Raw genomic sequence first — 24,951 nt, forward strand, 5'->3', positions numbered from 1 at the left:
GGCTGCAGACCCCTTAAATTGCTGTGGAACAGAATTAAATCTAGAAGGCATATGTGACCAGAAGGGGTAGGTCCAAAAAAGATAGCAGTCCCTACCTGAAAAAACTGCTATTGTGAAAGCTTACAAAATAAACTCCTTCCTGGAAATAACTTAATTATTTGAATAAAACTACTTTCCATGGCCTGGTGTACTTGGCATTCATCAGCTGTATCTGAAAAATAATGATTATTCTGCTCGTCTTCAATGAATACTAATCATTGAATATATTACAGATAATGGTTTTAAGATGACAAATTATTTCTTTGTCACTTTTTTGGACCTACACTGCACATGTACATGAAATTAAATAAATATTTACAAAAGGGAAATAAAATATTTACATAAGGGAAATAAGAGATTGCTGCTCTCCTCCCAAATCCAAGGGCTGCTTTGCATTGTGCTCTTCCTGCAGGGCTTTGACCAGCTGCGGGTGGAAGGTTTGCTCTGTGACGTGACGCTCGTTCCTGGAGATGGTGATGAGGTGTTCCCTGTGCACAGAGCAATGATGGCTTCTGCAAGTGATTACTTCAAGGCCATGTTCACAGGTGGTGTTTTTATTAAAGCCATGTACTGCTATCTCCAAATTGCTGCTCCAAATTGCTCTAATTCAGACACTCAGACACAAGTTCAGTGCTGAGTTCACTGATTTTTTTTTTTTGTGAATCAGTCCAGGACTGCAAACAACACTGTGGACTAAACATCTCTCTCTACTATTGCATATGGGATTTTTAAATTAAATTTTAAAATTATATTTTAATTATCTCTAAATTTATGAAATAATTTCAACCTCATTGAAATGATCATTTACATTTACCTGCATGTCTGTTTCAGGAGGAATGAAGGAACAAGATTTAATGTGCATTAAGCTTCATGGTGTGAACAAAATAGGCCTAAAGAAGATCATTGATTTCATCTATACTGCAAAACTTTCCCTTAACATGGACAACCTTCAGGACACTCTGGAAGCTGCCAGTTTTTTGCAGATTTTACCTGTTTTGGACTTCTGTAAAGTATTTCTTATCTCTGGGGTAAGACTATTTGTTTCCTATTTACAGTGTTTAAGGCCTTGGCACATAGTTTTGTTTTTTCTTTTATAATGACACTGACTTATGTAATAATCAAAGTTATGTCTAAAACTTGCCACTATTCACAGCTTAGATTCACAGAGAACAAATTTGCTTTATAGTTTCCTTGAAAAACTTGGTTTTCTTCTGAATATTACATTCAGCATGAGTTTGATACAAATGTTTCACCACATTGAAATTCTTCCCTTACATGTCTGATTTGAGATGTTTCAGGGTCTCCCTGCATGACTGCACTCACTCTGGCATTACCTGCTTGCTGCATTCATTAGGTGTGCTTCAGTTACAGTCACTTTATTCCTGTATTTACAGCCCCTCCATCTCAATGGGGTGCAGTTACCTGTTGTCTGACTCTAACAAGGATAAAAGCACTACCTAGAGAGGATCCCTCCTCCCCTGCCAGCAGTGAGGAGCTCCTGCTCTGTGGGGCTGTAGAACAGCAGTGGTGCAAGAGCAGTTCTGCCTGGAGAGACACTCTGCAGTTATTTTTAATGTTCACTGGAGGTTTTCTAGTGTTGATGTTAAATGCTTATATATCTCACTAGAGCTCTGACTTTAGCAGGTGTATTCCACACAAATTACAGAATTATGTGGAAATCAGCTTTTTGATTCTGTAATGAGAAATAAAGAAGCAGGTATTCCTGTTGCTCTGCAGAGTACAGGCTTAGAAATGTGACCTCCCTGACTGAAAATACATACCAGGATTTATGCAAACCAGAGGACTCTAAGCTGGTAATAACAGCAATTTGTTTCCTATGATGTGTTAGAAATATTCAGGCTTGATAATGCCATTTTGCTTTTCATTTGGAGACATTTTATAACTGACCTGTCTGATAATGTTGTGATAATGTTTCATTAAGCTTAATACTCTTCAATCCTACCCCACCTATTTTATCTTGCTCAGTAGTTTTTTTTACCTCCAAAATGATCCCTCTCCAGGTTTGACATTACTATAAATACCAGCTTGGGAAAAGGTCTTGGTAGTGTTTTGAATCAGGTATTTGAAAAGGGCTCCTTCTGATGGGAGCTGAACCCTGGGGACACTGTGGTGGCCTTTCCCCTTTCTGGGTAGGGCAGCTCCTTGTTTATTTTGCTTATTTAAAGAAAGAACTTTTTTCATATTGAATCGTTTTATTGTTTAAAATGGTCATTCTCTGAAAGTATGTTCACTTGTGATGTTGACTCAGTCACTGTTTTTGTTCAAATAAGAAATATCTTGTTTGATACTGCATTTCATTTTCAAAGAATGAGGAAGACTTTGTTAATTCTCTTAATTTTATTGGGGTTTTTTGGGGAATACTTTCATTTAGACTGATGTCTGAGGGAACATCATTCATGGTATAGCTGGAGAGGAAGTACAAAACTGAGGTTGTTCTGTTAGCCTAGTTAGGTTCTTAGCAGCCTTATATAAAGAATTTTTGAATGACCTTACGTCTAAATTTGTTGAAACAAGAGTTGTTGAGGAAATGAACTTCTTTTTGAAGGAGCATTTCTGTAATTTAAATGAATATTCTGAGCAAGTATTGAGCTTGTTTCTACTGAAGTTAGCTGGCTTGAGAGCTGAGGTAACCATTCCCAGACAAATGCTTAATTGTCTTTGAATTGTCAGGGGAGTCCATTATTAAAGAGATTATAGAAGTCAGTTTATGTAAGGCATAATGTAATTGTGTACTTCATAAGAGGGTATTGGAAATATTTACAAAGAAAAACCAAAGCTTAAGGTTACAGCTTAATTTATGTAACAAAAATAATGAGACCTTCAAAGAACAATATCTGGTGTAGCTGACTTGAAAGTGTTTTTTTAATTTGCTCTGCATTTACACCCTTCCTGTCAAGTATCCCATTGCTCTGATTATCTTTGCTCTGCAACCAGACAAACTCTCAGAGAAAACAGTGGAATACTTCCCAAGGTGTTTTCAGTTTTACTGTTACTATTGGTTTTCAATAATTGTAGCTGTGCAATAGACTAGGACTACTCTCATGTTCACATCTAACTGAGCTGTAATGTAAATAAAATTCGTAAAAATGCCATGGAAATGTTTTCAGAGTAGTGAGTTCTAGACACAACACTGATCTTGCAAAAGTAGCAGCAGTGTACAAAATGGAGAAAGATGAGAAACTTGCCCAAGTGAATTACAGCACTTAGGAAAATTACAGGGTAATGGGGAAAGGGTAGTTACACTGTAATTAAAGAAAACATTCCCAAACATTGAAAATTAATGTCTTGGATGTACCTGCAAAAAAATTTTATTCTATCTATAATTTGGTGCTTTACACTTTTGTAACTACTAGGAAATAGTCAAATATTGAGGGCTTAATACATGGAAGTCGTGTCTTGTCAAAAAAACTTGGTTATCTGAGGATGAAGCAAGTTTTGTGGGAATGTGGGGTTTAACCCTGGGACCAGCTCTGACAGCCACCAGAAATTTGACTTTGTACTGTAGGGGTACAATGGATTCTGTTTTCTGAGCTGGTCAAATTTCTGTGCTGTTTTTTCTGGGCTTCTGTCAATGGGAGCCCATAGGAAAATTGAGGGTTTCAGGGGTGTGTTTGCTCATTTAAACTTTGGCCCTTTGAAGCACTGCATTAAGTGCTTCAGTGTCTGACAGCCATTGAAATAAAATGGAGTCAGACACCTGATTGTTTTGTGCTGCTGCGTTTGAGGGCTGGATTTTTTTGTGCGTGCTGCTTTTCCTGAGCTGTTCTCCAAGGCTCTCATACTTGCAATCATTTTGCTGTGTCCAGTTCTGTAGTATTTTATAGTCAGTTAAATTTTTATGAGAGCTTGGGAAGTGGTTGCTACCAAAATTTCAAAGAATTAAGTGAACTGCTTTCTCAAGAAAGTACTTTGGCTTTTGCTTTGGGTTTTTCAGGCTGTTGTAACATGGTCCTGTGCTTGACCTTTCTTTTTTGAAAAGCTTTTTAGTATTTTCTGCAACTTCTGTTTTGTAATGAGCAATTACAATGAGTAATGTGAGTGAGCAGCTCTGCTCAGTAGTCAAAGTCCATGTAAAATAGGATTTATTTAACTGCAATTCTCAACTCCTTGTGGAGCTGCTTAGCTGTTTGAATGTCAATGGCTTTAAACTCTTTCCTTGTGAGTATTTTTACTTGTTTTTGGATACACTGTACAGTGTATATATTTTCACCTGGTATTTCCATTCCTCCTGTTCACTTCAGTGGGATTTCCAGAGTAGCAGTTCCTTCTCTTCACTGAAGAGCTCCTGGTTGACTGACTTCCACACAGAACCCTAGCATAAGTCAAACTTCTAAAAAACCTAAAAAACCCTAATGTTTGGGTAACTTAAGTATTTATTTAAATAACATTATTGTGCTGAACTCTGTCCAGTTTTGAATATTACAGTAGAAGTAGCTATAGCATTTCTTTCTGTTGAAGGATTATTTTTTGGCTCAGGATTTAAGAATCTAAGATATGTATTTTTATGACTTTTAAGTCTTTGCAATATAATTTAGGCTGGTACACTGATTGTCATCTTAGAGTACAGAAAAGAGGCTAACAGCAATTTTGCAAGAAAAGTAGCATTTAAGACAATATTTAATATGGCACCCTGCTTTGAGGTGAGTGGTGGAATTTGTTGGTGAGTCAAACATAGTGCATAATTTCATAAGCATAATGGGAAGTACTTGGAATCATATATTAAAAAAACCTCCACCCCTGAGTGCAGTACAGTCCCAGTGGATTAATAAAGGCAGTATAAAGTAAATTTTCCGAGAATCAGGGGTTGACTGGAAGCTGCTGATGTCATGTTCATCAGTCATTAACAGTGTGTAATGTGTCAATAAATTTTTCAAATGTAAGAAGTCCAGGAATATGCTCAGCTGCATGGATTTGCAGTGTAACATAATTATGGTAATACAGAACTCAGTGCACTCTGGGCTCTTGATAAGTGGCAGCCAGCAACAGTTCCAAATACTTCATTGCATCCTGGGCATGTGCCAGTGGTACAGAACCTGTACAGCTTTTGCTTTGATCTTTTAAGTTCAAGTGTGCCTTTCCTCTATGCAATAATTTCTGCCTGCCTACTTTGATGTGGAGGAAGTGCTGCATCTCTCTAGTTTGGTGCCAGACAATGTATTCCAAAGTGATTTTTAAATACAGTAACTATATAGCAAGAGTTAAGATTTGTGGCATACTGCAAGTCAGCTGTTTGTTAAGGGGTGATTTTTTTCATTGCTTTATTTTGTAATACAAGTTGGAAGAAATTTTGGGAGAAATTCCACCAGACCAGGTTGCTCAGAACCCCATCCAGCCTGGCCTTGGACACTTCAGCAATGAAGCAGCCACAGCTTCTCTGGGCAATCAGTGTTGATCCTCAAAACCAGTCAGAGAATATTTTATAGGCTGTTGCTAGTTGGTGTGATTATATTTTGATATAATCTATGTGGTCTGTCATGTAATACAAAAGTTATTTCCATGTATATAAAGCACAAATATTTTCATACTAGAACTCCTGACAGTCTGCTGCACATTCATTTTATAGATAGGACCCGATTAGAGGATTAGTAGATGTTTCGAGATGCGTGAATGAAGACTTTGGATGACTGTAGATCTTAACTCTAGGCCAAGTTAGATCAGTTTCTAGTGAATTAAGAAAATCTCCTATTCCTGTACTCTTAGACATTTGAATTGTCTGGTATTAAAGGACAATGATCAGATTGAGTTATACAGTATTAAAATCTTCTAATCTCTGTCATGACCAGAAGTCATTTGAAGGTTTTTGAATTCTTAGGCTCCAGTCAGGTCCAGTCCTCAATCTTTATAATCTTTTTTAAAATAACTGTGAGATTTGTGAGCTTAAATTCTTCTGGCATTAGGAATGTAATGACAATCACAAAGTTGTGGAAATGGTTGACACTGAGTAGAACTGACATGCACAGAGACGAGAACATGTGTAAATGAAGCTTGGTCTGAAATAAGGTTTGAATGCAAAAAAGCTGCAATTCTCAGCAAGAAGCATTTGATTGACTTGCTGGGCACATGTACCAGAGAGCTTCCTGAAAGGAACTGGCTGGGTTCACTGAAAACCCACCCAGAAGTTTGCCCCATTCCTGGCATGTTTCTTCCTTCCTGTGCCTTGGATCCCAAGTGACCTTAGAAATTCAGCAGCCAAAGATATAAAAAGATAAATGCAGCTACAGTGTAAAACATATGATTACCAAGTCACTCAAGTACTGAGTTAAATTAGGGTGTGATCCATACTGCTAAAGCATTTAATGAGCTGGGTATTTTTAGGGGAAATCCTCCTAGGTTCATTCTTTTTTAAAAATTGTGTATAAACTAAAATCACTACCTTTGTCTTATTTTGGAGGTGTATTTAATTTTGAACAGAGTCTGTAAGAACACTGCCTTGATTTATTAAAGATCCATTTTTGTTTGTTTTGAAGGAATGTATTCATGAGATTGAACACTGTAAATATTAGTTGTCTGAAATATGTGGCATACAGGGGTTAGCTGTGCCATTCACTTTGGTTTTATTATGCCAATACAGTTTTAGTATAGTCAGAAAAAATCTACTGGTGAGACTTTTGTTTTGCTCTCTGTAACCTTGGGTGATCACCTGTCCCCTAACTTTATTTTCCACATGTCTTTCTTGCAAAGATGTTTTCAGAACTTTTCAAAGATGAAGGGCTATATAGCTGCTGTGCCTCACCATTGTATAAGGTATTTGACATAATATATGCCATCTGCTTGTTACTTGTCTCAGTTCTTTCTTCAAAATAAGGAATAAATGGGGTCTCCCTTTGCAGTCATGAATAGATACACTGCATTGAATATTTGCTCATGTGTAAATCACCTTGAGCACTGCAAAATGCTGAAATATTGCTGATTCTACAGTATTCATTAAATTTTACATTATCGTTTAGACACCAAATTAAGAAAGCGTTTTGATTCCTTTTTCTGTTTACTTAATAGGTTTCATTGGAAAACTGTGTTGAGGTTGGGCGAATTGCCAACACATACAATCTCACAGAAGTGGATAAATATGTTAATAATTTCATCCTGAAGAACTTCCCTGCATTATTAAGTACTGGTGAATTTGTGAAACTCCCCTTTGAACGTCTTGCCTTCGTGCTTTCAAGTAATAGCCTTAAGCACTGCACTGAGCTGGAGCTCTTCAAGGCGGCGTGTCGCTGGCTGCGCTACGAGGAGCCCCGCATGGAGTACGCCGCCAAGCTCATGAAGAACATCAGGTTTCCCCTGATGACACCCCAGGATCTTATCAACTACGTTCAGACGGTGGACTTCATGAGGACTGACAACACCTGCGTCAACTTGCTGCTGGAGGCCAGCAACTACCAGATGATGCCGTACATGCAGCCGGTGATGCAGTCGGAGCGGACGGCGATCCGCTCGGACAGCACGCACCTGGTGACGCTGGGGGGGGTGCTCAGGCAGCAGCTGGTGGTCAGCAAGGAGCTGCGCATGTACGACGAGAAGGCCCACGAGTGGAAGTCCCTGGCGCCCATGGACGCGCCGCGCTACCAGCACGGCATCGCCGTCATCGGCAACTTCCTCTACGTGGTGGGCGGCCAGAGCAACTACGACACCAAGGGCAAGACGGCGGTGGACACGGTCTTCAGGTTTGATCCGCGCTACAACAAGTGGATGCAAGTGGCATCTTTAAACGAGAAACGGACCTTCTTCCACCTAAGTGCCCTGAAAGGACATTTGTATGCAGTCGGAGGTCGGAACGCGGCGGGCGAGCTAGGTGAGTCCTCCTGGAGCCTTGCCTCGTGCTGGGCCTGGAAATGCCCTCTGCCCAGGGAGAGGGTGGAGACAAACAAGCTGAGGTCATTGGAGTGCTGCTGCTTTCTGGGAATACTGCGAATACAGAATTTTTTCTGGGTACTCTTAGAAGTTAATTTTAGAAGGAATCCCACAAACCAATTCCAGATACGTATGTCATGTGTATTGATGCATATTATCCTTTACCAGGAAACATGAAGCAAGCATCTATGTCGGCCTGTGTAAGTGTGGGGGAATATAAATGCAGTTTTAAAAAGAAAAATTAATCATTACTGCAGCTGAGAAACAAAATCCATTCCTAAGGGATACATGACTCTAGCTGAAACTCACTCTTGAATCAACATTACATTTTAAAAGACAGAACTTTTCTGGAATAGTATTGGAAATGCCAAGGGTTTTTTTGATTTTTTTTTTTCCTTTGGGTTTTGTTTTGTTTTGTTTTGTTTTTGTTTGTTTTTTGCTTTTTGGGTTTTTTTAATTTTAGTCTTATGACTGTAATTTGTTTCACTCACAGATTAGTGACATTCAGATATTCTGATGTTCTGGACGTCTTAATTATTAAAAGTGTTATGTTTCACCTATGATCTTATTTGTACAAATGACTGAATTACTTGGTCCTGGTGCCTCTTCTTTTCTCCCCTTGCAAAGGATATTTAATTTAGCTTGACAAAAAAAAAACAAACAACCCAACCCAAACAAACAAAACAAAAACACCAAAAAAGAAACAAACAAAAACAGAAGAAAAAACCCCATATCAGTTTCCAGGGAACAAGATAGAAACAAATATTAAATACATGTTAAGTTTAAATTTAACAAAAATATGCTGACCGTGACCCCTATTAATCCACTGCATTGTGCAAAGCCTTAGTGGTTAATATTTGGTCAAGTCTGGGATAGGAGACTCAACTGTAAACTTGTCTGTGCTTTAAAATTGAAATGTCACAGAGATTATGCTTGGAAGTTTAGCATAATATTATATCTAAACCAGATGTGACACCTCATTATTTAGTTTGCTGCTTTCAGCCCAATACTCAACTGTCCCATGTCCCTTTGTGGCTTCTACCTCTTGCTACCAAGATCTACTTTTCAGAAATGCACAGATATCTGTAAGTGCAGTGAGAAACATATTTAATTGAAACAATGCAAAACTTGATTTCTACTGCAGGATCTGTGGCTTCTTAGAATTACTGCATCTTGGTTATTCACATAGGTTTAATTCATTGTCATGTTGCAAGTTTTCATAGGAAACATACAGTACACTGCTTCCAAAAAAAAAAAAAAACGGCCTGGCTTTGCTAGAAATTTTAATTCTATCTAATGTTTGATGAAATGAGACATTTAAAAATGCCTCCTGTTCCAAAAAGATGGGAAACTGCTTAGCAATAAGTTGTTTTCCCTAGACAGCCATTTTCTGATGCAGATCCTCAGGATTTCAGAATTTTTACTGTTATCACTACTTACCTGAAAATGCATCCTAAACAGTCTCAATATCCTCTGAAATACTAGATGTACAAAATAACATATATTGACCTCTAAGTGTCAGAAAACCTGATATATAGCTTCAGTGAGCTATTTTTTAACAGTATGAATTAATAGCAGATAATCAGATTGCTGACCTTGTGCACTGTACAATCTGAACAGAGGAGGGTTATAAAAATGTCAGTGAAAAAGTTGCAAGTCTGACAAAATCAATATGAAATAATATTGTCACTAAGCCAGTGCAACCTGTGTGTGAGGGTGGCTTTGAGTGCAGTGTTACCTTAAATTAGATCAGTATTATTCTGCTGACCTCAACTCTTCTGCTTTCTTTAATTAAAATACAAAATTTATCGCCTATCTAAAATTCTTTTGTAAAGATATCATTAAAACACTGTAGCAATTTCCACACGGACCTGAAAAATGCCACTGGATCATTCTGTGGGAAGAGCACTCTAAATGCTAAATATTGTAGCTGTCTGATGCTTTGATTTGGGGCTTCAGGTTCTTTCCTTGTTAATTGTGAGGTGAGTCACTTTTCATTTTCATATTTCTTTCATAAACCTTGACAACTGGAAGATGCAATCCAGCTTAAACTTCCCATTCTGTTCAGAAGAGAAAAGCTCTAAGGCTTTTCAAAGAGAGAAGGTCAAATCTGTGTTGGACAGATATTAAAGAAGTTGCCCTTGGGTTCAAACTAATTTCAGTCTGTTGTTAGAGAGGAAAAATTCCCAAAACCTGAATTGAGCTTTCTGGAAAATGGGCTCTTATGGAAAAGGGCCAAAGGATTAAAGTTACTAAAACAATTTTTTTCCCTTGACATTCATGGCAATAAAAATTATACTTTTTGAGGCTTTCTATCAAACATTCTGAAAACAGTTTTCAGATGTTTCTTCTTCTGAGAATTTTGTAAATGCCACATTCTACATTTGTAATACTTGCTTTAGTGTAATAATGAGCTGCTTTTCCACCAGTGCATGCCACTGGAAAAGTTTGGTTCACTGGACAGGATGAGTGAATTTCCATGTATGTGGTACATGTGCTGGAATGTGGTAAATGTATTCTTTAAATATCCTGAATTATGACATTATAATTTAGATTTTTTTCAACCCTGTGACAGCTTAGGACTGTGCAGAATTAAGCACCCCTCCTGGAAGGATTGTAGATAATTTTGCTTAGTTCCCTTTAAATGTCAAGGCAGGCACCTGCCAGAGGTATTCATTCCCAGAAGGCAGGAGAGCCTCCCTTGGGCATGGAGCAGCCCAGCCTGGAGAGGGCAGGTGGGCAAAAAAAAAAGACTTTTTGGGGAAAGAGACAAAGAGAAAAGCAGGTGTGGCTCCCAAAGATATCTGTGAAGCACAGCACAACAGCAGATTCCAGCTGGACACTGGAGACTGTTTTCTCTTCTGACAAGAAGATTTGTGTAGCTCATTGTAAGAGTTCAGTTGTGCTTGATGATGGCAGAAGCTGTGTGTGTCTAATGCACTAGAAAACTTGTTCATTAATATTGTCCAGATACTTCAGGCTCTGCTGTTGATAGCTGGGAGTAGAGTTTGGGGTTTTTATATATGGGTTTTTCCTCAGCACTTTAGGGGATGTTGGGTTGTGACTAAACCACAGATTCATTCATCATGCTGCAATAAAGACAGAAGGAGAAAACTGCCAGGCCAGTTCTTTTGACCCTCTGCCCATCAAGTTGGAAGATATTTATTTTCCAGATGCCCTCTATGATGTTGAACCCTCCCTGTTTATGTAAAATCTTCCCCTGTGAGAGTGTGTGTGTGTACATATATATGTATGTATGTAAAGATACAGCTAAGATATTTTAAATGTTGTTGATTGATATGCACCAGTATCCAGTGAGGCTTTTCACTGTCAGAGTAGTATTGTGAGTAGTAGTGAATATCAGAGTAGTATTGTGATATCAGAATATCAGGCCAGAGTGTGAGCTTGAGGATCTCTTGTGCAGAGGCTCATTTTGGAGTGGCTCCTTGCTATGTTAGGACAAAATTAGTCAGGACTATTTAACTAAGTCAGCTTAGAGTTTTACATGAATAAGTTGTATTATAGAAACAGTATAACAAAATTAAGAGCCTGGGTTTTGGGACATCACAGAGTTGCCAAGTGCTGCTGTAACAGACCTCAAGACACTTTAGAAGCTACTGACAGAGAAGTGTTAAATATCTGCATCCTCCTCAAATAGCATCACAGATGGCACTATAAAATGAGTGCAGGCTGAACATCCCTTGGGACTGCCAAAACTTTGTCTTTTTGAGATTGCTTAATTCTCTTAAAATGAGGCCTGTCTTGCCTGGATTATGGTAATGAACACATCAGAAGTTCTACTGTTAAACATAAATAGAGCCTGGTCTGAATCATTCATGGTGTTGGAAGAATGAATCCATCACTCTCACTTAGATGCAATAAAGTAGCAGTTTTAGAGTGTTTTGTGAACTCTGCTCTGTCTGGAGACTTTCTAAAGAAGAATTTGTCTCTCTTAATTTATGGGCACCTTTAATAGCTGGAATTTTGAATATTTTTTTTCTTTTCAGTGCAGAGGAATATCTTGCTAAAAGATAGAAGTTGAATGACCTTGCAAGGTAACAGGGAAACAATTATACAGATCAGTCTAACAGCAGAGTAGGGTTTTCAGCTGTAAAGTGATTAGCTTTGTTTTAGAGCACAGTGGATGTGAGATTTGGGTTGGAATAGTTTGTCTGAAATGGTGTCAGACTGTACTAGGAATGTTAGAGACAGTTTTGAAGCCACATCACAAAGTGATGGGTCTTGGACTCAGCACCATCCTTTCTCAAATAAATAATGTCTTTACAACATGCTGATAGTGATGGTGGTAATGGGTACCAATTCTACATGTTTTGTCTTCTCTAGCTAAAGGGATATTTTGGCTTCTCTCTTAAATGCAGTTTGTAGTGCAGAGTGAGATAAAACTGTCCAGCACTGAATGTCACATTCCTCTGTGTGCTGCTCCTCTGCTCTTCCTTTGCACATCCTCTGCTCTCCCTGTCCTTGGAGTGTGTTAGAAACACGAGTTCCTCACCTTGGTGCAGAGTGGGAGCACTTTGGGAAGGGATGCAGTTTGTGTGGAAGCAGCAGTGATGTTTCAGCAGCCAGCATGGGTTGGAAGGGGCTGCCCTGGGGGTGGGACTGGGACAGCTGTAATTACTTGCACATCAAATCTGTTTCCTTCTGGTTTTGAAATTTCTGCACATCTTTGCTTCTGATTGCTAAACAGAGCAGAGGGGAAAGGAGCTTTCCTTATAAAAGAAGCATTTTGGAATGGATGAATGTGTTTACAAGAGCAAGCATGGGTTTATTTGGGGATTGGGCAAAAAGTGCTGGTGATGTCAAGGTGGCACTGAAACACAACTCACAGATTTAATTTTGTGTCATTTGTGGAATCAGGTCTTTGTGCCTATACCTTTCTTTGGGCAAGAGAGTGTCTCCAGCATTCCTTGGATTTGTGGCTAAGTCCGTGATGGGATACAGAAGGCCTACAGTGTATCAAATGGAAAATAATACTAGTTTTTTTAAAAAGGAGATTTCTGTCTTTATTAAGAAAGCCCAAACAACCAAGGGAGATCTCTTAGATTAAACTTGGAAACTTGCCCATATATTGGGCAGATTTTTTAAATCAAAAATTTGGTACATCACCAGTACTGCAGACACACCTGACTTCAGCTCCTTTGTATTGGTTTGTTATTTTTTGTCCATCTTACACATCCCTGAGCTGGCAGAACTGGGAGTCCTTGTTCAAGCCACTTGCAGAGAACCAGATGCATTTCAAGATTTCATTACTATTTTGAAGCAGTTTCAAGAATATTAAATTAATCATTTTATGCATGCAAATCAATATATATAATTTGTTTAGAAAAAGACCAGATATTTAGTGTGTTTTGCCTTGTATAATGAACTTAATGTTCTGGACTGGCACTTTTCTGCATTTCATAAATTTAAAGTTCAGCTCCTGGGTGGGGAAAAGCTGAAGCAAATCCAGTGTGCTGTAACAATTTAACAATTCTTATGTGCAAACCAGATTTTTTATTTTTCACTTCTAGCCTTAGATGATACTGAACTGGCTGTCAAACAGTATTTCTGACATTGGAACTGGAAGCTTCTATTTTCAGTGCATGTACTTGAGACACTAATTGCATGGATTTATGTATAATCATCCCGTTTTGCAACAATAAAGAGGTTATGCAGCAACTAAAAGAGAATTCAGAAGGTCACTCTAATGTGCTCTATACTAATTTTTTCATGACTAGGGATTCTTTTTTGTAGTCTGAGACCATAGGTATACTCTTCTAAAATGATCCAGAGGATCTTTTTAAAACAGCTTTGGAGTTAGAGTGAGGTGCTTTATATTCACTATGTGTTACTGTCTGATGTTCTCTACTGGCTCTATAATTCTGTAATTAGGCTTAAACTAAAAGTAACTGGATTCTGCCTTTATAATGACAAGTTTCTCACATTCTGAGGGTATTTTCTCTCTTGATTGATGTGTAATCCTGCACTGTTAAGTCACCATCACTGATTCCATAGAGCTGACTCAGATTTTCTACTCTTGATTCAATAAAAACCTTGTTCTAGAGCAAGTAAAATGCCACTTTTAAAGACAGATTCAATTTTTCTATGTATAGTTCATAAACATCCAACAAAGATTAGGCAGTCTTTAATCATTTAAAATGAGATCTAATTTGTCTTTAAGATAACTTAATTATTGACAATTTCTCTGTGCATCATAAAGTCACTATATTATGGGGGTTTTGAGGACCTTGTGCCCCTCTGATCATCCTGTAATGTTCAAGCTGCCAGACCTAGAACTTGCTCCATTTTTGAATCTGCCTTCAGTTGTATTCCCTGTGATTATTGCAGCCCTTTTCCTGCAGCCTGCATCTCTCCCATCTTACACTGGAGAGAGGTTTCCTCCTCAGGAATCCATTCTGCACTCCTGGGTACTGCTGGGTACTGCCCTCTGTGATTGCTGATTGATAAAACCCTTGATCATTCTAAAATTCCAACTCAGAGAAAACTGCACAAATGGAGTTATGCATCAACACAGGCACTGCTTATCTCCTTGCCAGATTCAGGGATGTTTCATCTTTTCTCTTTTAAGCTTGGCTTTTGTAAATTGGTGTAGTGACTTGCATATGCTGTGCTGTATGTTGCTGTGCAAATCCTTAATAAAACAGTGCAATACAATAGAAAATTAGCACACAGAGTAGAAGATCAGAACACAGAGTGTTCTCTGAGCAAGTGTACTGGTGGTGCAACCCACCTGGACACAATCCTATGCAGCCTGTTCTTGGTGACCCTTCTTTAGCAGAGGAGTTGGATGAGGTGGAGTAGATGATTTCCAGAGGCCCTTTCCAGCCCATCTGCTGTCTGTTTCTGTGATAATAATTTCAATAATTCCCTTGAGACTCCCTCAGCTGAAGTGTTACTTGTTGGCACTTCCTCTGTGGATGTTTCTGCCACTGCACTGAGCTGAGCACCAAACTGCCCTGCTGCTTTCACCACTTCTGTGCTGTCCTTTGTCTCCAACAGCCACTGTGGAATGTTACAACCCCAGAATGAACGAGTGGAGCTACGTGGCAAAAATGAACGAGCCCCACTATGGTCACGCTGGAACGGTCTATGGGGGGTTAATGTACATTTCAGGTAAATAAATCACGCCTGTGACATCATCTCTGTGAAACTATTCCTCCTCTAACTTTTTCTGTTTCAGCAGCAGACAGTACAAATTAGTCTGTAGCTGCAGCAGGATTGCCATGGTATCAGTTGTGATGCAGTTTCCTATGAAGCCAGTGAAACAGCACATACACTGCTGGCTCTGACAAAATTATTGTAGATAATATTATGCTTAGTAAATGAATAGCTCTGAATTCCAAAGCAGTTACTCACTTTACCAATCAGAATAAAGTTTTCTGTAGCTACATATATAAATTATAATATATAATTTATATATTATATATAGCAATATAATTAAACATAATATTGTTATAATATATAATTATAATTGTGTATAATAGTATTAAATAATTATAACATATATTATGATATAATATAGCAATTAAACACACCCTCCCAGTAAACTTTGGAACGCATTGGAAATTTTATAACTTTAAACAACATTTGTCTTCGTTGAGGTACTGGAAAGGGCTAAGTTCTTGTGTTAATCCTAACATATAAGTGATATCTGTATTTTCGCTGTTTTTTATTTGAAATATGCTTGTCCTGTGTGTCACTGAGGTTGTACTTTCATTACATTTTTTTTCCAAATGCATTGTCTGAAAATCTGCTATTAGCTTAATTTTTTAAGAAGATTCAATCTGTCTATCAGTGATCATTGCAGGGATCAGAGCCCTATATTCTCCTACTGAAATTGTAAAGGATGTCCTCTCAGAGCAGGAGGTGGGACAAGGTTGCTTAGCTGACAAGAACTGGTGGGGGTTGTGCTGGAGCTGCTTCATTTAGGGGCTCTTGTGCCAGTAGGCAAGGAGGAATTTGCTTTAGAATTTACTGTGAGGTACAGGTGCTTATTTTGATGTGAGCAAGTCCATTGAGCTCCTAATTGCTGTGCTGCTGTCAGTTGTGTTTTGCCCATTTTGCTTGTTTTACTGCAGGTGGCACATACATATGCTGTCTGCTGTGGTTTTTTCATGTAGATCCCACAGATTTTTCTTTTCCTTTTGTCCTGGAGCCTCTCCAAATGCTTTTGCAGGGAGCTATGGAGAAGGTAAATGTAGAGGGAACCCTAGGTAACTATTAACTGAAGACTGTTTGAAATGTGTGTCCTCTCTCTATTCACTTGAAGTTGATGAAAAAAGATTTTTGATGAAAATTCTACTATGTGATACTTAAAACACAGTGGCATAGTATCAAAATTTGAAAGGGAAATGGATTCTTGTTGGTGAGAAACATAACCAGCAAACTGAATGAACACAGGCAAAGAAATAAATTTGCAAAGTAGAAGCATAGGTAACAGGTTTTTGTTCTTTTAATCTGCCAGTAAATTGTGTAATGAGGTGCAGTGTGAGACATGGCTTCTGTCCATATTCCCATTTAAAGGAGCAAGTGTCATTTGAAATTGAGTACTTTTGTGATAGTAATCTAAGCTAGAGTGAAGAAGTTTTAAGGAAGATGTAATTCTTTCAGTAAAATGTATTTTTTGTTATTTAATGCTTCTTAGGGTGAGCACTCCTCTAACATGTGTCTTGTTTCTTTAGGGGGAATCACCCACGATACTTTCCAAAAGGAACTCATGTGCTTTGACCCTGACACAGACAAATGGACTCAGAAAGCTCCCATGACAACAGTCAGAGGTCTGCATTGCATGTGTACTGTAGGAGACAAGCTGTATGTCATTGGTGGCAATCACTTTAGAGGAACAAGTGATTATGATGATGTTCTAAGCTGTGAATATTACTCACCAACTCTAGACCAGTGGACTCCAATTGCCGCCATGTTACGTGGGCAAAGCGATGTCGGGGTCGCTGTCTTTGAAAATAAGATCTATGTTGTTGGAGGATATTCTTGGAATAACCGGTGCATGGTGGAAATAGTTCAGAAGTATGATCCAGAAAAAGATGAGTGGCATAAAGTATTTGACCTTCCAGAATCCCTTGGTGGCATTCGAGCCTGCACTCTGACAGTTTTCCCTCCGGAGGACAACACAGGGTCACCGTCCAGGGAGTCTCCTCTGTCAGCACCTTAGACCCATCCCTTGGCTCACCATTGTAGTAACACCTCTGCACTGCATCATGGGGTCTCTCATTTTTCTTCAGTAGTTTCTGTTAGGCTTAGCCTACAGCATTTCATACAATTACTGGAAAAAAAAAAAAAGGACTTTGACATTATTTCTGCTGTTTGTTTGGCCTAGAATGTCTCTCAAGTGGTTGACAAAAAAAGATGTACTCGCCCGAGCCAAATGTTTAACAAATGAGAGGGTATTGTCTATAAAATGTATGAACTAGGTACGTTATTAATGTTGTATGTTGGGTGTGAGGTACTTTGTAGCTTACATTTGGGAGCCCAGTGAGTCAAATTTGTATTGAACATGTCACTGAATTTCATGTTGAAATCCTCTTTCCTTTCATTTTTGACTGCAGATCACAAGGGTAGGTAGACCACATCAATGTGAACTCTCTGAAGGTTGCCAAGGGGCCTGAGCTACCTCCCTCTTTACACAGAGTATTTTTGACATATCTGTTTACCCACCTGACTTTGTGGGTGCTTTCAGAGCATATGAAGTTTCTTAGGCAGAGGGAAGAAATAAAATAATTTTAAAATATTAGCACTGTACAGGAGCGGACCTTGTAGGGGTCGGGAGTTTTTTATAACATACATCAAGTGTTTTTCCTGAGTCAGTTGAATGATGCTTCAAACAAAACATTCTAAACATATTTGTGTTTTTTAATTTGTTCTTTTTGTTCAGGAATTGGCTTCCTCTTGCATGGGAGCACATACTATTAACAAATGGGAATTCAGTGCAGTTGTGTATTCTGTGCTATGGCTGTACTGAATATGGGTAGTTAAGGGCTAGAATCAGTAACTTAAGCCACTGAATTTGACCAAATGGTTCCATCCAATCAAATTTAATCTACCTTTTCTCCTTTGTTGTTGAGATAACTTGCATAATGTGTCCTCTGTATAGTCTCAGTTAATAAGGTTATTTAGCACAAAGTGCAGCTTCAGTGAGAGAGCTGCTTTTGCTCAGTGAACCTGGACTACCACATTTTACCTTCTTTTGTTCAATAAAACTTTTAACTGCAGTTACCCAGTCTAAGCTACCTCATTAATGTATTTGGTTTTTTCCTCTGCCTCCCTGTCTCCAGGATACGTGTGATGTATATCCATGTGGGTAGGTGAACCTGCAGGAAACCAATGCACAAGTGATCATGAATGGGTATTTTTGACCTACTTTTAAGAAACTGTTTTGGTCTGATGTGTTCATTTTATTGTTAGGGACTGATGAAAAACCAGTCTTAATGTTTTTTCCTTGGAGAACTGCTTATGTGTGCAGCCCTGCAAATTCACAGGAATCTTTACCTGCTCCAAAATACAGTGCCCTGCTGAAAAACTGCAGCTCTGATTATGCCACTGTGGTTGTTCTGAACTTCTCATCATGTTACAATTCATTTTGCTAATGAACACAGTCACAGGGGCATCCTCTGGGGGAAAATGTTTAAACCAGCTTATTGTGTTACCTATTAATAATAACCAAGTAAAGCTTAATCGACTTTTATTGGGATTTTGCTATTTGTGTTTTGTCCCTGCTTGATGCAATCAAGCAGCAGGATTACTGTGGTGTCAGATTTGGACATACTGATATTTATTCTTTGTGCAGTTTACTAGTAATGGTCACTACAAAAATCTACATGTAAGCTTTAGGTTTCATAATTGTTTTGGTGAAAATCAAAATCAATTCTTCCTCTTTAAAAAAAATTGAAGTCTCAATTCCATGTGGCTGTGCAAGATTATTGCAGGTGGAATAGTGGCACCAGTGGATACTCCTGGAAACTGGCCAGTGAAGATAAATTGATTCATCACCCTTAGAATACTCTTCTTATGGTGTGCAAAGCACTGGGTAAAAAAATGTTGCTCTGTTGTTTAATGTTGAAGGATTTTTCAATCATTTAAGTGTCCCATGCTACTAATTTTTTTTTCCAGCTCAAAGACCAGATTTTAGATCCTGCTTGAGTTTAAATCCCCTGAAATCCATATTCAGTGTCTCTTTTATTAATTAAACTGAAAAGTACTTGAAGGAGTTGCAATTCCTTTAGGATAATGTACATATGTCCTGCTCTTTGTATGCTGGGGATGAGGGACACAGTGTTTGAAAGTGGGTATCTTCACTGGTATTCTCTGTTTGGAAGAAGCTTAACATGAGTTCTGATCATTCTGAGGTGGTTTAAAGCCAGGATGTCAGTTTTGTGTCTGAGCCTTGTATAGCCAGGAGCTGGTATATGGCCACAATGTTGAGATTTTTTTGTTTGTGGGTTTTTTGTTTTGTTTTTGGTTTATTTTTTGGTTTTGTTTTGGTTTTTTTGACTCATTATTTGTTATACGTAAAATTGAAGAATTATCTTTGAATGTTTTGTCATCAGTGGATTAAATGTAGTGCTTCAATCAAATTAATCTTTGGGGTTTTTTGTTTTGTTTGTTTTTGTTTTTTTTTTAAATCTCCCTCTGGATTAAAGTGTTTATAATTACATTAGTTAATATTTACTCACAAGGATTGAAAAGCAAACATCAAAGACTTGCCCAAAACTGCAAACTGGTTTCTTCTGTAATGTTGTATAAAATGACTTGATGCTCATTGAGTCTTTCTTAACCATAGCATAAGAACCCCTTTCCATCTCTGAACCCACAGCTGTAGGAACACACATACAAATTAGGATACACCAAATTTCCATTTCCAGTCAGGCTGCCTCTTCATCAGTCTTGGCTTCTCTCATGTTGCAGTTGTAGTACCTGAATCAGAAAAGCATCTGGATGAAAAGCAATTATAGCTATTTGATTTGAATGAAATCAGGGTTGCATGGTGTGCCAGCTGGGAGAGCCACAGGAGCTGTCTGCCCTCTCCCAGGGATGCAGACACACACTGCAAAATTCATTCAGACTTTGCTTTATGGTGCCCAATTAGCAAAAAATGCCAAAAGGCCTCACTTCATATAGAGTTTGCCCAAAGGCCCATCTGATATCCCTGCAGAACCCAACACTCTGACTCCAGACATGAGATGACATTTCCCTTGTTCTGTGTTTTGAGATAGGACAAGAACAATGGGGAAGAAGACCTGGGAAAATTCTTTGCCTTGTTTACATCAGAGAGTTCATCATCTGCAGATACCCATTTTTCTGTGATTCCCCTCCCCTTAGAAAGTTGTAAAGTCCAAAAACCTGGTCCAGGGAAAGCAATTCCTGCAAGGCTCCAGCCAGTCTTGTGGCTTCTTGGGATAAAGGAGTTGAACTGAAGGGATGAGCCCTGGTGCAGCAGAACAGCCTGGCTGTGGCTCTACAGGCCCCTTGGCTGGAAGAATCACTTCCCCTGTTCTCAGGACAAAAGTGAGCTGTTTTCTTCTAAACAATGCTATTTTTAAATTGCCATTCTGTTTCTAAGGGATCTTTAAGGAGGAGCATTTTAGTGACAGTCAGAAGCTCAGAGCAGTGGTCTGGTCCTTTAGTGGAATAGTGGCAGTCATGGATTAGAGCAGTTTGCATGCAAATAAATAAAGTTCTACCTAAAGGCTTGCAGTGTTAATCTGATGGGCTGGTTGGACTTGAAAAAATAATTTGATACCACAGCAACAAGTGCAGTACAAATATCTGGAGGAGTTTCTAACCAAAGAATTGAGGATGATCTGATCAGAAAGGATCATAGCACTTTTCTTTGCAAAGTTCATTCTGCCTACCAGAATTATTGTTCCTTCTTAATTTGCCCTCCAGTTGGTGATTGCCTCACCTTTACACTGGTGTCTGACTCTGCTGGTCACTGTTTCTTTAATCTTTGGTTTGACTTGATGTCCTTGGTAGCTGACATCTCTGTAACTTCCTCTGCTCATGATCAGAACAGATAAGGCAGAGGCTTTTTAGTGGCACTTACATCAAGAGAGAAAATAGCCCACTGTGAATAAATGTATTTGTAATTCAGCTTGTGCATCTTGGAAATAGAAAAGCAGTTTTAAGCTAGTGAAAGGTATGTGCATGTTGCAGGAGTAATGTGTGTCCCCTTTCCTCCTGGCTTGCACCTTTTGTGGTGTGTGGGGGGTGGTGTGGAGTGGTGACCCAGAGATCTGGAGGGAGAGTCAAGCTCTCATGTGGCACTTTATGCTTTCCATGCTCTGTGAAAGTGTTCTTTCCTTGCACACCATATGTAGCTTATCAGGTATTCTTTCTTTTATATTTTAAATGTGAATAATGATTCTTTGTGTGCAAATGTGGTCAGAAAAAAAGGTCTTAAAGGGCAGAGTTATACTTTGCTTAATTGATAAAGTTTTTTGTCCCATGAGTATTGCAGGACCCGTTTAGCTGTGAGAAGTGATTGCAGTTTGAGAGGCAGCTGGGAAATCCTGTCACCAGGTCACACCTGGTTCTTGTTGCCAGTCTTTCACAGGTCATTAAGTGAAGTTCTTTTCTCGGTCAAAAGGCTCCAAATTTGGTGTCCAGCTCTGTTGGGGACCTGCTGCTTACCCACTCTGGGGAAGACGTGGTGGGATGTGTTTGCTCTTTAATGACCTGGTGATTGTGTAGAGATGCAGCCCAGGGGACCTGGGAGTGGTGCTACAGCAGAGCCACAAGTGGCTGACATTCCTGAGGGGATGCTCTCCTACTCTATGTGTTACTTTGGCTCGAGTGCTGGTTTTCCCCCCATCTTTGAGAGTATTTATTGCTGCTGTTTGAGTTTTTAACTTTTTATTCATGAAATGAGTAATCCTCTGTGAGTCTGCAGTGGGAGCAAAAGGTTCAGGTGGCTCTTTCAGAGCTGCATGCTCTCAGGCTGTCCACATGGTTATTAAACCCTTTCCATTTGGAGCTCTGTTTCCTAAGTGTTTAGGAGAAATCATTTTGCAATGTGAAAAGATCTCAGATGAAAACATGTTTAGGACTGGAACAAAAATGCATATTGTTTCAGATTTTTTTGGTCATGGCTTAGAAGTTAGTTTGGACTTTCAGCTCTCACACACTGAATAGGGAGTGATATATATTTTATTTTTTTTAATAACTTATAGTTGGCTTAAGTGAGTCAAAGCTCAGTTATTTGTACCTGCTTGCACTCTTGGCTGCCCTGTTGCTGTATTCTCCCTCAGACCACAGCATTCTGTGCTGTCTGGCATCTGTTTCCTCGTGTAAGGGCACCTCCTGTCCTCCCTGCTGCCTGTTGATTGAGTTCCAAATCAATCTGAGCTTGGGTTCTTACATCCAAAGTACCTGTGGATCTAAAGACCATGTGGAGCTGTGGATTGAAGGCCATGGCTTTGACATTTAATTCCCCACCAGCCCCTCATTGCTTTGCAAGAAGTTCTCAAACCCAGCCAAAATCTGTGTGCATGAGGCAAATCTCAGCCTGAAAATTTCAGTAACCTGAGCATCTAAAGAGCACCAGAGTGTCCTTGTCCCCTCTGCAAGCAGAGTTTGCACATGAGCTCTGAGGGCTCTGGGAGGGGCAGGCACTCCTTGGGTAACCAAACCTTTTATTGGCCTTTGGTTCTGCTCCTTCTTCTGTGCCCAGGTGGGGGTGATGGGAGGGCAGGTCAGGGTTGGGTCACCCTTTCCAGCTCTCAGGAGAGAGCAAGTTTGTTTATTCTCCTCTGTCTGCACAACACAGCAGGAAAGAGAACAGTAGGAACATTATAGATTTTAAACATTGTTTCACAGAACAGTATTCATTAATAAAGGAAAAATTAGTCTGTTTTAACCTGTGTTCCTCATAACCAGGATTGTTCCAAAAGACTTGGCTTCTGTTGAATTAACAACTTTGCCTTTACCTCCCTTGTTACACGTTACTGTAAAAAGAATTGCTTGGTTTCTTTTCCATTTGTTTTTCATTGCTTGTAACCTTTTCTTAGAAATGTGGAAATAATTTTCCTTACATGTTTTATGCACCAAAATAAACACACCACTGATCACCTGAGTTCCCTCCCCATGTTTCTTACTCAGTGCCTGCCAGTGTATCTTTCCATATTTTTATAACATTACCCAAATGTTTGACAGCTGTCAATAAATACCATCACAGAGCCATAAAATTCCTGCTGATGGGTCCTGCTTTGGGATAAAGAGGGGTCATCTCTTTCTTAATCACTTCTGGAAAAAAAATTGCTTTGAAGAACCTCCTGCCCTGTTTAATACATTTAAATGCAGACTGTTTTGGCCTGTGCTTGTTAACTTTAGTTTTGAATATTTGTCTCTCTCAGATAAGTAACTGCATTGGGTGCTTACAGTGCAGTGTTTGTAGAGTGTGTGTTCCCTGCTCACCCATGGGGGAGGCACTGGGTGCTGAGGTTTCCTTGGGCCCTGCCTGCCAGGTTCCCTTCCTACCCAGAAGGACTCTTTGGGAGTGATGTTCTTCCATCTTCAGGGGAACAACCCTGTGACTAAAGAGCCTCTGCCAGGGTCAGGAGCAGTGAACTTGGAAGGAAAATCAAAGCAGTTTCCTAATTGCAGTTAAAGCAGAGCCCAAGTTTCCAGAAAGGGGAGAGAGCTGCTGTCCCTTAGGCATGTTTTGTCAGGAGTTGAGGATATTAGCAATGAAAGGATTGTTGCTGTAAATGAAGACAATAAAATAAATCCCTACATCTGTCCCCAAAACAGAGATTGCTTCTGTTGATATACCACACTATTAATATTTGACTTTGTGTGTATATGGGATGTCTCAAGTGCTCATATCACATAAGTGATGCCCTAGTTCCCATTAGTCACAATGTTTTCTATCTAGTCAATTCTGAATAATGTTTTAAAATTACATAGAATATTAGAGGATACACTTTTCTGGTTTTATTTCCTAAGCCTTTTTAAAAGAGATTGTATGTATCTTGTTATTTCAGCATTACTGCATTTAGTTAAACCCAGAAAACATGAAATGTCAGGTTTTGGTTCATCATTCAGGTTTTTTTGGAGTTTCTGCTTCTCCTTTTTACTTTATGGAGTTTTAAGGAGGGAATGGCAAGAAGAAGCAAAGAAAAGGAAACATCAGGTGCAACTGAATGAGAGTGTCTGCTGTCAGCAGCTCTGCTATTTGGGACAATTTTATGATTTACAATCCTGTCAAATTTATCTTGTGTAAGAACCCAGGAGGTTTCCATTTGGCCTGCAGTGACACAGTGCTGGGAAAGGAAAAACCAAACATCTCTGCATTATTCCCTGCTCTGTGCCTTGTGTCTTACCCCATGGAGTAGCAATGGGAACTCACCTGCCCAGAGGCACTGCAGCCTCAGATCCCAGCCCTGCTCCTGTCAGGGGTGGCTCCAGTCCCTGCTGTGGCAGAGCTGCCAGAGCCAGGGGACACCTGTGGCCACCCCTGCCCCAGCTGGGCTGCATCCCATGGCTCTGGAGGATGAAGGGATGGATGGAGAGTGGCTTTGGGAAGGCAGGGGCTGTTGTGGCCTCTGAGCAGGGACCAGCAGGGCTCCACTGTGGACAGCAGAGCCAGAAAAATACCTTCATCCATGGATGGAGAAAGGATTTTCTCTTTTATCTTTGATTGTTCATCAGAATACTTTGAATCTTGGCTCTCCAAAGCATAGGACAAATCTGAGCTGCAATCATTGCACGTGGAGGTCACTAAGAGCCTGTCTGAGTGATCTCCTCCAGTTCTAGCACTCATCAGCCACTCCAGATTTTGGAGAGAGTGGGGATTTCTCCCCACCCCATCCCCAGTTTTCTGCCAAAGCCCTAAACATTTCTCAGACATTTTGTGTCTGATTCCACAGGCTGGGCTGTGCAGAGGTTTAAGTGGTTGGGGACAAGACTGAGCCCTCTGCATGTCACCAGGCATGTGTCCTGTACTTAGGGATGCTGATAGGAAAAAAGCTGTGACCTTGTTTGCTCTCCCTGTCCTTACTTCCTCCC

General features: G+C 39.5%; 1 protein-coding gene across 6 annotated transcripts in view; it reads left to right on the forward strand.

Moving 5' to 3' along the window:
• KLHL13 (kelch like family member 13) overlaps positions 1-23,017 on the forward strand; it is an 81,258-nt gene extending 58,241 nt beyond the window's left edge. For all 6 annotated transcript variants that reach the window (XM_077186236.1, XM_077186238.1, XM_077186237.1 and 3 more), the window contains 5 exons: positions 452-584; positions 871-1,067; positions 7,057-7,852; positions 14,932-15,045; positions 16,614-23,017. In XM_077186236.1, coding sequence (XP_077042351.1) covers positions 452-584; positions 871-1,067; positions 7,057-7,852; positions 14,932-15,045; positions 16,614-17,101 — 1,728 coding nt within the window. In that variant the 3' untranslated portion in view covers positions 17,102-23,017. The remainder of the gene's footprint in view (positions 1-451; positions 585-870; positions 1,068-7,056; positions 7,853-14,931; positions 15,046-16,613) is intronic.
• Positions 23,018-24,951: the final 1,934 nt, after the last annotated feature.

Source organism: Agelaius phoeniceus, chromosome 14 (genome assembly GCF_051311805.1).
Source record: "Agelaius phoeniceus isolate bAgePho1 chromosome 14, bAgePho1.hap1, whole genome shotgun sequence".
NCBI classification, from domain to species: Eukaryota; Metazoa; Chordata; class Aves; order Passeriformes; family Icteridae; genus Agelaius; species Agelaius phoeniceus.